Source organism: Populus trichocarpa, chromosome 6 (genome assembly GCF_000002775.5).
Source record: "Populus trichocarpa isolate Nisqually-1 chromosome 6, P.trichocarpa_v4.1, whole genome shotgun sequence".
NCBI classification, from domain to species: domain Eukaryota; kingdom Viridiplantae; phylum Streptophyta; class Magnoliopsida; order Malpighiales; family Salicaceae; genus Populus; species Populus trichocarpa.
The window spans coordinates 13157566-13169624 of record NC_037290.2 but is presented as its reverse complement, the minus strand read 5'-3'; the positions used below and the strand labels follow the sequence as shown (position 1 = coordinate 13169624).

At 32.9% G+C, this 12059-nt stretch overlaps 2 protein-coding genes across 2 annotated transcripts; one reads left to right on the top strand and one right to left on the bottom strand.

Annotated features, from left to right (window-relative positions):
- The first annotated feature begins 503 nt into the window (after nucleotides 1-503).
- Nucleotides 504-3681, top strand: LOC7497620 (thioredoxin-like 2, chloroplastic). Its single transcript, XM_002309187.4, has 4 exons — nucleotides 504-898; nucleotides 1335-1517; nucleotides 2590-2754; nucleotides 3298-3681. The coding sequence occupies exons 1-4, from the start codon at nucleotides 716-718 to the stop codon at nucleotides 3427-3429; spliced, it is 663 nt and encodes a 220-aa protein (XP_002309223.2). The 5' UTR covers nucleotides 504-715; the 3' UTR covers nucleotides 3430-3681.
- Nucleotides 3682-9768: 6087 nt separating this feature from the next.
- On the bottom strand, nucleotides 9769-11036 carry LOC7484670 (cytidine deaminase 1). Its single transcript, XM_002308260.4, has one exon. It carries the CDS (start codon nucleotides 10899-10901, stop codon nucleotides 9954-9956), a length of 948 nt encoding a protein of 315 aa, XP_002308296.1. The 5' UTR covers nucleotides 10902-11036; the 3' UTR covers nucleotides 9769-9953.
- Nucleotides 11037-12059: the final 1023 nt, after the last annotated feature.

Genomic DNA, 12059 nt, shown 5'->3' with positions numbered 1-12059 from the left:
CTGGACACTCACGTTAATTAAAAAAATATAGAGAATGTATACATAAAAAATAAGGACAAATTAAATTAATTTCCTATTAATTTTTTTCATTTGATAATCATGTATGTTTTTCTCCGTAATTCCCCATTCATACATATAATTAAATTGAAAACATCTATATACTCATTCTCAATAAAAAAACTTGTAAATTTTATAATGAAGTAATAAATGTTTTCAACATTTCTCAATCTATACACTAAAATGGTGTTGATTTAAAAAACAAATCATAGAAAAGTTAATAAACACCAACATTTTCAATCTAATGCGCACATTTATTCATTAAAAATATATTAATTTAAAGAAAATTTAGAAAAAATGTTGATGAACATTTAAGGAAAAAAAGAGAGAGGCTTGATTGGGTATTTTTTTTTAAAAAAAAAATTACAGGTTTGACATTAAATTGACCTATAAAGTATTATTATATTAAAAAATATAGACACAAGTGGAAGTATATTGTTGGTACGATCTGGTTCACACAAACACAAACACAAAACTCGCTGTCGAGGGAGCGCAGGCGGTACAAAAGAAGAGAGAGGGAGAGACCACTGAAAGCTCACTCTCTCTTTCCCTCATCTCATGTAGTAGCCCTTGAATAATAATCATCTACTACATAGATTCTGTTTTTGCACCTCCAAAATCTATCTTATCTGTGAATCAAGCAATCTTCTGTGTGTAAATGGCGGATGTGGTTGGATTACCATCCTTTCGCTCGCTTCGCGTCCCTTCTTATCTGCTAGCCTCCAACAACTCTACTTCTCTCCAACCCCTCCTCTCTCATAATCAGATTAATTTTTCAGATAAGAGGATCTCTCTTTCTCGCTTCTCTTCCTCTCCCAGGGACCAATTCCTCTCTTTCAAGGTACAATCTTCTTCTTCTTCTCCTTCTTGTGTTTTCGTTTGAATTACGAGTCCCCTTTTTATATCTTCTCTTTTCTACAAATTGTGGACAACCCAGTTGTCTAAACTCTTTGATTTTGTCATGTAATACTGAATTTATTACTCTTCCTATTTGCTCTTTTACCTCACACTTGCATGAATGGTTAAAAGAGACTAGATAGCCCTGAACAACGTTTCGGGAGGATGATATGATATGTGCACAAACTAGGATCTTACATTGCAGTTAGAGTGTTAGTCGAGTATCTAGAATTCCTTGCATAAATCACATATTGCCTCTGACGTAGATTAATTAATGTCACTTGTTAATTACCCACAGAGAACCAACTACTGACCTTCTCCGTGTTTCACAGCACATCAATTTTGTTCCAGATATTCATTGTTTGAACGATTTGTTTCAGGTACATGCAACTGTTGCTGAAACTGACCAACCAAAATGGTGGGAGAGGAATGCAGGACCAAATATGATGGACATTCATTCGACAGATGAATTTTTGAGTGCCTTAAGTCAAGCTGAGGATAGGCTAGTAATTGTCGAATTTTATGGGACCTGGTGCGCTTCTTGTCGAGCCTTATTTCCCAAGGTAATTCTTCTTTTTACTTGACATTTGGTTCCTGCATTCCTAAACTTGTTCATTGCTCACAGTAACCTGGTTACCATCTCTTATAGTTTTGAGGATTCTGTGTTGTACCGTTAAGCAAACTTTAAAGTGATGACTGACATATCCACATTATGTTACTTTCTAAAAAATTCAGTTTGATTCCTTAAAATTGTGCTCGCTTTTGTCCTTGATATGTTTTTCTCAACATATTTAATCCTCCAGTGGTTGGAGGTTTTCCTTCCTCTCCCTCAAAAAGATGACCGTTTGGTCCCCTTCCTCCAAAAAGTGTTAGTTTGGAGAAAATTAGTTTACTTTGTTGCCTGCACCCCCCCTGCCTTCAATCCTGGATCCATCTCTTTGAGGGATGGAAAATATACCTTAACCAAGCTTCAATCGCAAACTAGTTGGGGATGGGCATACGATAGAGCTTGTAAATTTTATTGAATATGATGCAAAAAAGCAGTAAATCTGATGGCTCAAACTCATTTGCCACCTTGATAAAGTAGACTGGAATAGATGGTCCTGATGTGAAACTATCATAGAAGCAGTTAAGGTATTGCCAAACATTTCAAAAATGATAGAGGCACCCAATTCATGCTTTCTTTTATTATTATTATATCACATAGTAACCTTTAACTGGAAACAATTCTGTGAGGTACTATGTCATTTGTTAGTAATGTGGATTTCTCATTGAACTTTAGTGCACACATATGATGGGATCTGAAAGGTAAATCTTGATATTAAACAATTTATTTTAGTGAGCAACAATGCAAATTAAGAAGCTGTAAAAGCTCATCTTGAAGAGTTTGATCTTTGGTATATTAATTTTTAAAAAGAATCACAGTAGTTCTGGATATCATTTCTCTTCTTTATCATATATTTATTGCTAACCGTGGCCTCTGTATGTAAATTATTACTTTATGTGGAAAGAACATTGTCTTTTATGAATTTGGATGCACGAGACAATGTAAGAATAGAGGAAATTGGTTCTGAACTGTTTCTAGAAATTGTTTTTGGTGTAGCTTAACAAATTTTTCTTGTGATGGATATACAGCTCTGCAGAACAGCTGAAGACCATCCTGAAATTTTATTCCTGAAAGTCAATTTTGATGAAAACAAGCCTATGTGCAAAAGTTTGAATGTTAAGGTGCTTCCTTATTTCCACTTCTATCGAGGAGCCCATGGACAACTTGAATCTTTTTCATGTTCACTAGCTAAGGTAAGTACCTCTTCTTCTTCTTTTTTTTTTTTAATGCTTGTCTTTATTTGTCAACACTCATACTCAACTCTAGAAGCAGCAGTTCCCCAATTAACTTGTCCATAGTATATGATAAGATATGAAGCCAGCGATAAGGTTTTATTTCTGATGTGGGAGGTGAAGAAAAGAAAAATGATACCATCATAGAGAAACCATGAAGCTAGTGATAAGGTTTTATCCTGTCTAGGCACACAATCAGAGTGTGCATTTGAAGAAGTGGATCGGATATTAAAATCTGATTCATTTATCGGTAGTAAACAACTTTACATGGTGAAAGTTCTAACTGGTGTGGTAGAAGAGCTTAGGAAGACCCCATATGGTGGACAAATGAATAAGGAATCTTCTAATTGCTTGAGATTTAGTTCATTTCTTACAGTAGGGATGGGATAACAGCCTATAATTATTAACTTGAGCGAAAATGCGGTTTGTGTTAATGAATAATTTTCTTTGTGCTGCTGATATTGACTGTTAGTTACATGTGGTTCTTCTCAAAATCATCCGCAGTTTCAAAAAATAAAAGATTCTATTGAGATGCACAACACAGCCCGTTGCAGCATTGGTCCTCCCAAGGGAGTTGGAGAGCTGACTCTTGAATCTGTGTCAGCGTCACAGGACAAGCCAGTAGGATCTACATGAACATACAACTCTTAATTTAAGAATTTGTCTGTATATGTGCAAAGGTGCTTCAAATAACATACTTCATGGTGAGCTACCTACTGTTATGTGTATATTCAGATTGTTCTTAGTAAGAAAATAGTTCGCCGAAGTTGCCATCGCGCTTGCATTCATTGGCATTCTTGTCCTGGCTATGATATTTGTATCTTAATAACTCAATCGGAAATGAAGTTTCAAAATCTGAATATGATCGTGGCAAACGTTCGTTTTCTATTAGCGGTTGCATTACCAATTCCAGTCTACATGATCAAGAGGCTGAGAAATTTATTTTTCGTTAGTTGCTGTATTGATCATGTCTTCATATTAGTGAACGTTACTAACTTGTCGTTGTCAGCAGGTCCATGTCCGAATCTCAATCCGCATTCCAGAAATACAATCGACGATGCTCTAATCTTATAGCATGAAAAAATAAAGAATAGAAAAGACCTTGAATTTCTTATTTCCTAGACAGGGTGTGATAATCCATTAACTGTGATCTCGGTTTAAATACTATGCAAGGTTGGCCCGCTAAACATTGGAAGGGAAGCTGACTCCACTGTTAATGTATATTGGAAATACCTTATGAGAAATAGAGTTGAGTGACCGTGATGATGTTATACAATAAACATGGTTTTCTCTCTCTTTTTTGAAGGCAAACCCAGTCAACTATGTTGTCTTGATAGTGATTGTGAAGACAAAATAAAAATAATGATAGAAATTATGGAGGTTGACCAATCAAAATCGGTAATCGACCACCGACTGAGTTTAAAATTCCCAAAGCTAATAGTAGCCATGAGCCACCAACTTAAACCCTTATATGCGACTCTAAATTTCAATGGGTTAGCAGTGTTGAGGTTCTTGGCGGATAATAATGGGGCAATACTTGACATAATGCCTCTAACTTTGATAAAAAGACTGGTCAAAACATAGTTGATACGTTTCTTTCTAAAGTATTAATGTTAGATATACTAATGGAATGCTACATGTCAATCTCATAGTCGGGCACAAGACCTTCAAGACAACTTCCTTGCAAAGACAAGTTATAATTAACATTTTACTTGGAGGAGATTGGATACACGCTAAGATACATGTGTCATCATCCCTAGATCAAACATTGATGCTTTGACTACTAAATGGGTTAACTAAGACTATTAAGGAATATGACAAGCTATTTGTAGTAAATTTAGAGATGGTAGAAGTATGACTATATAACAATGATGTTGACCTAATCCAATTCATAAGCATAGATGATATCGGTCGCCCAATCAACTTATTAGTTAGCAGGGAAATAATAGAAATAGAATGACTAATAAAAGAGTTTGCTTGATCAAGCAACTTACAACAAGAAAATATTGATTAGGAATTTGAAAGATGGAAATAAATGAGTCATTAAGATTTATTTACATTTTATAAGACTTTTAATCAAGCTTGCACACATCTTAGGTCTAAGAAAGAATTTGTTCAACAAAACTAGATCAAGATTATTAAATGATCGTGCCTTCAAGAGAATAGATGATGAACATGCTAAAAGTTATGATATGTTGATTGAAGTTAACATAGGGACTAAATACAAGATCATACCAATTTGTGTAAGTGCAAATTTATTAGATGATTATTAAACATATTTTGTGTCGCTACTATATATATATATATATATATATTCCTAAGATTATTATGAAATGCTGGGTTGAGATGTAAGTTCTGTCAAACATCCATTACCAATTAAGCCTAGGTTCAAGCCATACAAGTAATCTCTACGAATGGCTCTAGATGTGATTAAGCATGTGAAGAAGGACATTAAATGAATTTTAGAAGCTGAATTTATTAGACTAATATAATATATGTTAAGTATGTTAAGTGGATATGTAACATTATGCTAGTATTAAAAAAGAATATTAAACTAAGAGTTTGCATAGATTTTAGAAACCTTAATCTTGCAACTCTAAAGCATGAGTGTTCAATGCGAAGGGTTCTTATGTTGATTGATTTAGTAGTTGGCAATAAAATCCTTATATTTATGGATGACTATTCAAGCTATAATAAGATATTCATTGAAAAAGACAATATATCAAAGATTGCTTTTAGATGTAATTACTCATTAGAAATGTATGAGAGTACATAAATGCTAGTGATAAATATAAAGGGGCCATGGATTTAATCTCCCATGATTTGATCAACCATAATATAAAGGTATAAATCAATAACATTATGGTTAAATCAAAATCTAAAGCTAGACATAATAGTGGCCTATGTTCTACTTTTAAATACATGAGAGCACATAATCTAAAGATGGTAAAAGTGTCTCTGGTGTATATGTATGGAACATTTTAGGATTTCTGGAGAATTAACATGGAATAGAGGTGGATAAAACCAAAACAAAGGCCATCTTGGAAAAACAAGCTCTTTAAAATAAGAAAGAGTTAAATCATTTTATTGGAAAATCAATTTTTTTAGGCTTATGTCGAACAATGTAGGAAAGATCATACCATTTACAAAGCTCTTGAAAGGAAATAACATAGATGAGTTTTAATGGATTAAAAGGCAATAAACTATTTTAAAAAATATAATAACTTATCTAACTAAACCTCCAGTATTGACCCACTAAAATCAGAAAATCTGTAAGGCTATACGTTGTTGCTATGCAAGGATCAATTGATATAATATTAGCATAAAAAAGAAAGTTAGACATGAGTAGGTTATGTATTATCTCAATCGTGTTCTCATAGATGTTGAAAATTGTTATAATATAATAGATAAATTTTGTTTGTCTTTTTCTTTGCATGTGTAGAGCTTTGTTAGTTTTGTTACCAACAAATGTGTATGTAATTTGCAAAACACACTAAATAATGTACATGTTATCTAGACCTTTTTTATGAGGTCGCATTGGTGAGTGGAATATAGCATTTTGTTAAATTTACATTACATACTATGAAAAATAGTTAAAGGCTAAGGTTTGGCTAATTTCTTAATTGATTACCTATGCCTCGGTATCAACCATGAACTAGAATAAAACATCAATATTATTATAGTTGAACTTGTTCCATGACAATTATGCATAGGTTTAGAAATACTTTTAAAATTCATAACATAACAAGTCAAAGTAACATGAGATTATTTACTTATTATAAAATAGATAGTTAATGAATATAAGTGTTAATATCTTACACGAACTCCATACCATGTAATGGCCACAAACCTTATCGAGAGATTTTTTTTCTTTTAGTGAGAGGAAACAATATGAAAATCAATGACTTTGATTAACATGGATTATAAAATAAAATAGTCTTTTATCGTCGTAGCATCATCCTTTTGAACATTGATGATCAATAATGAACCATGACTTTCATTGGTAAGGAATAACCAAAGATTGCATTAATTATGAAAAGCAAAAGGTGTTAAGCATGCCTATAATTTGGTATAATCTAGCATGTGCCATCAAACAAGCTTAATACAATAGTTAAATTATGGCATTTTAAAGCTTAGAAAAAGGACTCATCCCAGTAGTTACAAATTACTCCATCAAATACGCTGAACTTATTCATTATCGATTAATCAACCTTTAAATTATGATCAATTTCATAAAAAAAACCATCTATAATTTTGTAATATATATTGATCAAGGATCAATGTTTAATTACTAGGAAGGATACCAAAACAATTCATTCAAGAGTGTAGATTAAAAATGATCCATTTTACTCATTATACTTAAGCCAATGAGCAAGCTAAGTTGACGAATAAAAATTTGATTATTAACTTATACAAATTGGTAAAAAACAATCCTAAGATTTGACATAATATATTGTTAGAGGTAATGTGAGCGTATAACACTTTATAAAAAACTATCTTGGGAACTTCACCATTTACTTTAACTTATGGTCATGATTTTATATTACCCATGAAACTTATAGTTTATTTACTCAGGAGAGCTGTGTAATGTGATATAGACTTCATAGGTTATTAGTTTGCTATGTTAGTAGAGTTAGATAATTTGGATAAGAGAAGAGTATTGTATTAGATCACTTATTAATACATAAAAAGAAGGTTGAAATATCTTACAAATAGAATGTCGTCAAAGAACATTTTAGTGGGTAATCTAGTGGAAAGGCCATATTACCAATTAGCTATAAAGATACAAATTTTTTCAAATGATCCCAAAATTGAGATGGTCCATACACTATTGCTAATTTTTTTAAAGAAGGTGTTTACCATCTATTTTTTTTTTTTTATCAATCTATAGTCAATATCTGAACAATTATTAGCTTTACATAAGAAATAAAATAAAAGATGAGACTCTTAAAGAAATTATAGGATTAACCTAGAAATCGCAAGTGTAATAGAACTTTAGATTTATTGTTTATATTTTAGGCCTAACAGTTTGGCTATTTCTGTTATATGATATAAGTTTTCAGATGTAATTTCTTAGTAATACTAGAAACTTGAGTTATTTTTACTATTTACAAATGATGTAGAAGCTAGATGATTTATGAACAAACATTTTCAAAGTTGTAAAGAGTTATGCAGAAAGAAAAAACACTTGTTTAATAATTAGCAAGCATATAATGAATAAAGTTTGATTTCATATATGTTAAATAAACTCAGGAACTTGATGTTAAGAAAATTCAGTTACATTCATGGAGTTGTCAAAAGTACAAAGAGAACAAAAAAACCTCATTATAATAGCCTTAGATTAGAGTTAGGAGGGTTTTTTTCTAAAATTAGTTTTAAGTCTTTACATCTCACATTTATCTCCATCTAGCATGTAGAGTTTCTGGTTTTGATACTACATGATAAGTTCATATCCTTATAGAACTCTCCGAGGAGAAAAATATAAATAAATTTATAGAAAATTGAATATATGGGGTTAGTCACAATTTATAGTAGTATTTGGCTTTATTGATGTTGTTATCAAGTTTGAATCTTATTTGCGTAAGTAATTCTAAACCTATATAGATATTGATATATGATAAAGAGGTATTCATTCCTAATACAAGCTAGATTCCATTTTTAATGATGTCATAATCTAATATTTTACCCCTATTTTTTCATGAAAAGTAGAAAAAATTAAAAAAACATGTTTTTGATGTATTTTATCTTTTAATGTCCCTATTTTTTGATATTTTAATATTTTTATTTTATTGTCATATTTTCAAAATAGAAAGTTAAAATAAAAAAAATGAGAAAAAAATAAGGAAGATTAGAGAATGAAACATAAGTGAAGGAGGAAAGGAGGAGCAAAATAAAAGTTAGATCCCTTTCCAAATTTTAAAAAGATTTGAAGAGTTATTTTTAAAATAAAAAAGATTTAAAATTTAAATCTATAATAAAAAAAAATTAAGACTTAAGTTTAACAACACAATTTTAACTCCGTAAATTATCATCCCATAAAGCAAGTTGAATGGAAAACTAGAAATATTAGAAGTACAACACAATGGTTATTGAATTAGTTTACATTTCAATTAAGATCAATTTTTTTAAAAAAATAATAATAATTTCAAGAGTACAGCTCTCATATATATTAATCTAAATATATTAAAAAAATTAATAATTTTTCTAATATTCATTCTAAGATTTAAACTCAAAAAATTAAAAAATAAATCAAATATCATTAACCATCCAACCAATATAAAAACCCTCAGCGGGCATCCATTTATAATGGCATTCTTTCTATTTTGCTACCGAATTACCACCGGCGGGGGGGCGGCGAAGTAATGAATCATAATTCTTTAGTACAAGCAATGCTCGGCAACGCCCCCTGTTTTTCACGCTTCAAAACTTGCTTATTGAAATGATGAAAACGAGGGCTAATCGTCGTGGGGGCAAGCACAAGTCAATAATTCTCAAAAAACACACACTTACCTAACTGGTTTGGTGGTCTGCTATCTCAATGTTGAACTTTTCTTGTTTTTCTCTGTCAAGGGTATACTCTATTCCTTACACACATCATCAAAACTATGTCCATGTCTCCGGTGCAGTAAAACAAAGCACATTCGCATCAGAATTTAGGATTCATGAGAAGTTTGATTCATGTATATTATTAGCCTAAGTTCGGATCCTGTGATGGCCAAGGAGGAACAGTTCGTTCCCTTAACCAGCCCCCTCAGGTTTTCCTCCACAAGCACCAGAAGAGAATTGATCGGAGGTTTGGTGAGTCTAAATGTTTTATACTTGTATTTTTCGGCTTCAAAGTTTCGTTCTTCCATAAATAGAAAAAGAACAATTAGGGGCTTGAAAACAAGAAAGGAAAGAAATGTGCTTTGCCAGCCGCCAGCCAGATCTGTGTGCTGCAAAATTTTGGCATTCAACTGTAGAAAACACCAATCATTAGATTTGGTAATGGAAAGATCTAAAGCTTTCCTTCCCAAGAAAAAGAAAGAAACTTTATTCATTGATTGGTTCAATCCAATTATTTGCAACTTTCATTGACCAATAAATCAGCACTGCAGCTTAACAACACAGATGATTTTATGACACAAATACAATAGGAGAGTAATTATCGACAGCAATGTTCAACAGGAATTCTGATTGTTACAACCATTGAAACTGGAGCTGGAACCACAATGAAACACTTTAAGCTCACACTTGGGTGAAATCTCCTTCAAAAGCAATCTCGCCGTCTGCTCCTGTCTTGCCTTAGCCCCTTGTTTCTCCACCAACACAGCAGCAACAATCCTGTCATACCCACCACCCCTCCCTCCCATCACATATGCCACCAAAGCCGCCTGCACCGGCCCTATGCTGGGATTATAGGCGGCAGACTCCATATACGACCCTCTATAAACCTTTCCTTCACAATCCATTAACGCCACCCCTGATGGGCAATTAGTAAAGGGAGCATGAGACTTATTGGCAGCCTCTAAAGCCTCATTTTCCAGATCATCAAAAGAAGCACAGATACCATTTGGTAACAAAGCATCACCTACAAACGACAAGTTATTATGACGGGTTTCTAAAAGCAAGGGAATATCCTTATCCAAAAGATCATCAGGTCCGAACCTATGTGGTAGAAGACACGACAAGGGCTCAAATTGTTGTTTATTTGCTAAATCATTCTTGTAACTCTGGTTGTTAGTACTATCACCCGTGATGAGGATTTGTACATCAGGGGCGTGGCGGATTTCCTGAAGGAATTGACGGCAGTGGCCACAAGGGGCGGCGGAGACAGCAATGTATTTGAGGGAGGGTTCTGCATTAAGAGTGAGATTGGTGATGAGGAATTGTTCGGCGTGGACAGAATGATGGAGAGGGAGGCCAGGGAATTCTAGGTTGCCACCCAAGAAGATGCGGCCGGAGGATCCAAGACCGACGGCACCCACGTGGTAGTCGGATATCGGCGGGCGAGCCAAGGCCTGGGCTGATTTGACCAGGGCTGGGAGGAGCTGGAGGACTGTGAGGCCTGATTGTTTTGCCATCGATTCGGCTTCGGATGCTTCAATTACGAATATGGGTCCATCCATTTTTTTTTTCTTTGCTTTTTTTTTTTGGTGGTGGTTGTGGTGTTTTGGATCAGAGATTAGAGAAATGAACGGTGAGAACGAGGGGAGTTACTACCTGGAAAAGGAGGAGAAAGGGTGGGGATGGGGGTGGTGGAAGGCGCTCGGCAATTGAGGGGAACTTATAGGGAGAACACTTGTTCATCATTGCTTTCGGAAACAAGTACCAATAATCTACTTTAATTTAAAATATTAATTTCTGATTTATATTTAAAAATAAAGTAACCTGAAAACTTTAACTTAAAATAATTTAATAAAAACAAAATATCAAAGTAAAAACTTATAATAAATTATAGAGAAATATAAATCAAATATCATCTTCATCATTAACATACAAATAATGATCTTTTTTGGTGGCATATAGAAAAAATCATCAACTAAATGTTTTAATAAATAGTCAATTTAACTAAGCTTATCTTTGCCATCAAAATAAATCATTGAATCTTTTAAAGTCAAAATAGACAAAGATATCTTAATAGATAAACAACTATCATTTATCATGACGAATAAAATTTTAATTGTCAAAATCTAACCACTCACAGGTGTTTGGATTTTAATGTACCTTTAATCTAAAGGCAGCCAACCACTTATGAAAATACCTTTCTAAAATCAAAACCAAACTTTACTTCTCTCATTTTATAAAGTCTAAATTTGGTATTGGTCAATAAACATCAAATACGCAGTTAAACATAAATAATAATAATTGCTAGAATATAATTTTGTCTAGTTTATCTATTTACGCAGGACAACCTTCCCCCCCCCCCCCCTATCATCATCATCATTGAGAGTCATCATCCATGTTTCGGTATATAAGGATTTAACTTCATGTATTTTGAGGACGAAGTGGTAAGAGGTTTTTTTTTTTAAAAAAAAAAACTCCTTGAGTGATGAAGAGAAAAAAATATTAATTATCCAAAACAAACTAAGTAAACCCAAAACATCTAGACTGAAATTTGAGCATGAAACCCAGAATAACCCGAGAGATGAAATTTGTTTCACTTTGTCTTCTTTTTAAAAAGGTACAAGGTATACTGACCATTGCAGTCAGAATAGAACAAAATTGACAACCTTTAATAAATCAACCAATCAAGACCTATGGTCAATCAATATCTATGTCTCATA

Bases quoted from the DNA above. Each gene is read 5' to 3' on its own strand.
- LOC7497620 (XM_002309187.4), top strand. From the start codon at position 716: ATGGCGGATGTGGTTGGATTACCATCCTTTCGCTCGCTTCGCGTCCCT. The intron at 1,518-2,589 runs GTAATTCTTCTT...ATGGATATACAG, and splicing joins GTCGAGCCTTATTTCCCAAG to CTCTGCAGAACAGCTGAAGA. The intron at 2,755-3,297 runs GTAAGTACCTCT...AATCATCCGCAG, and splicing joins TTTCATGTTCACTAGCTAAG to TTTCAAAAAATAAAAGATTC.
- LOC7484670 (XM_002308260.4), bottom strand. From the start codon at position 10,901: ATGGATGGACCCATATTCGTAATTGAAGCATCCGAAGCCGAATCGATG.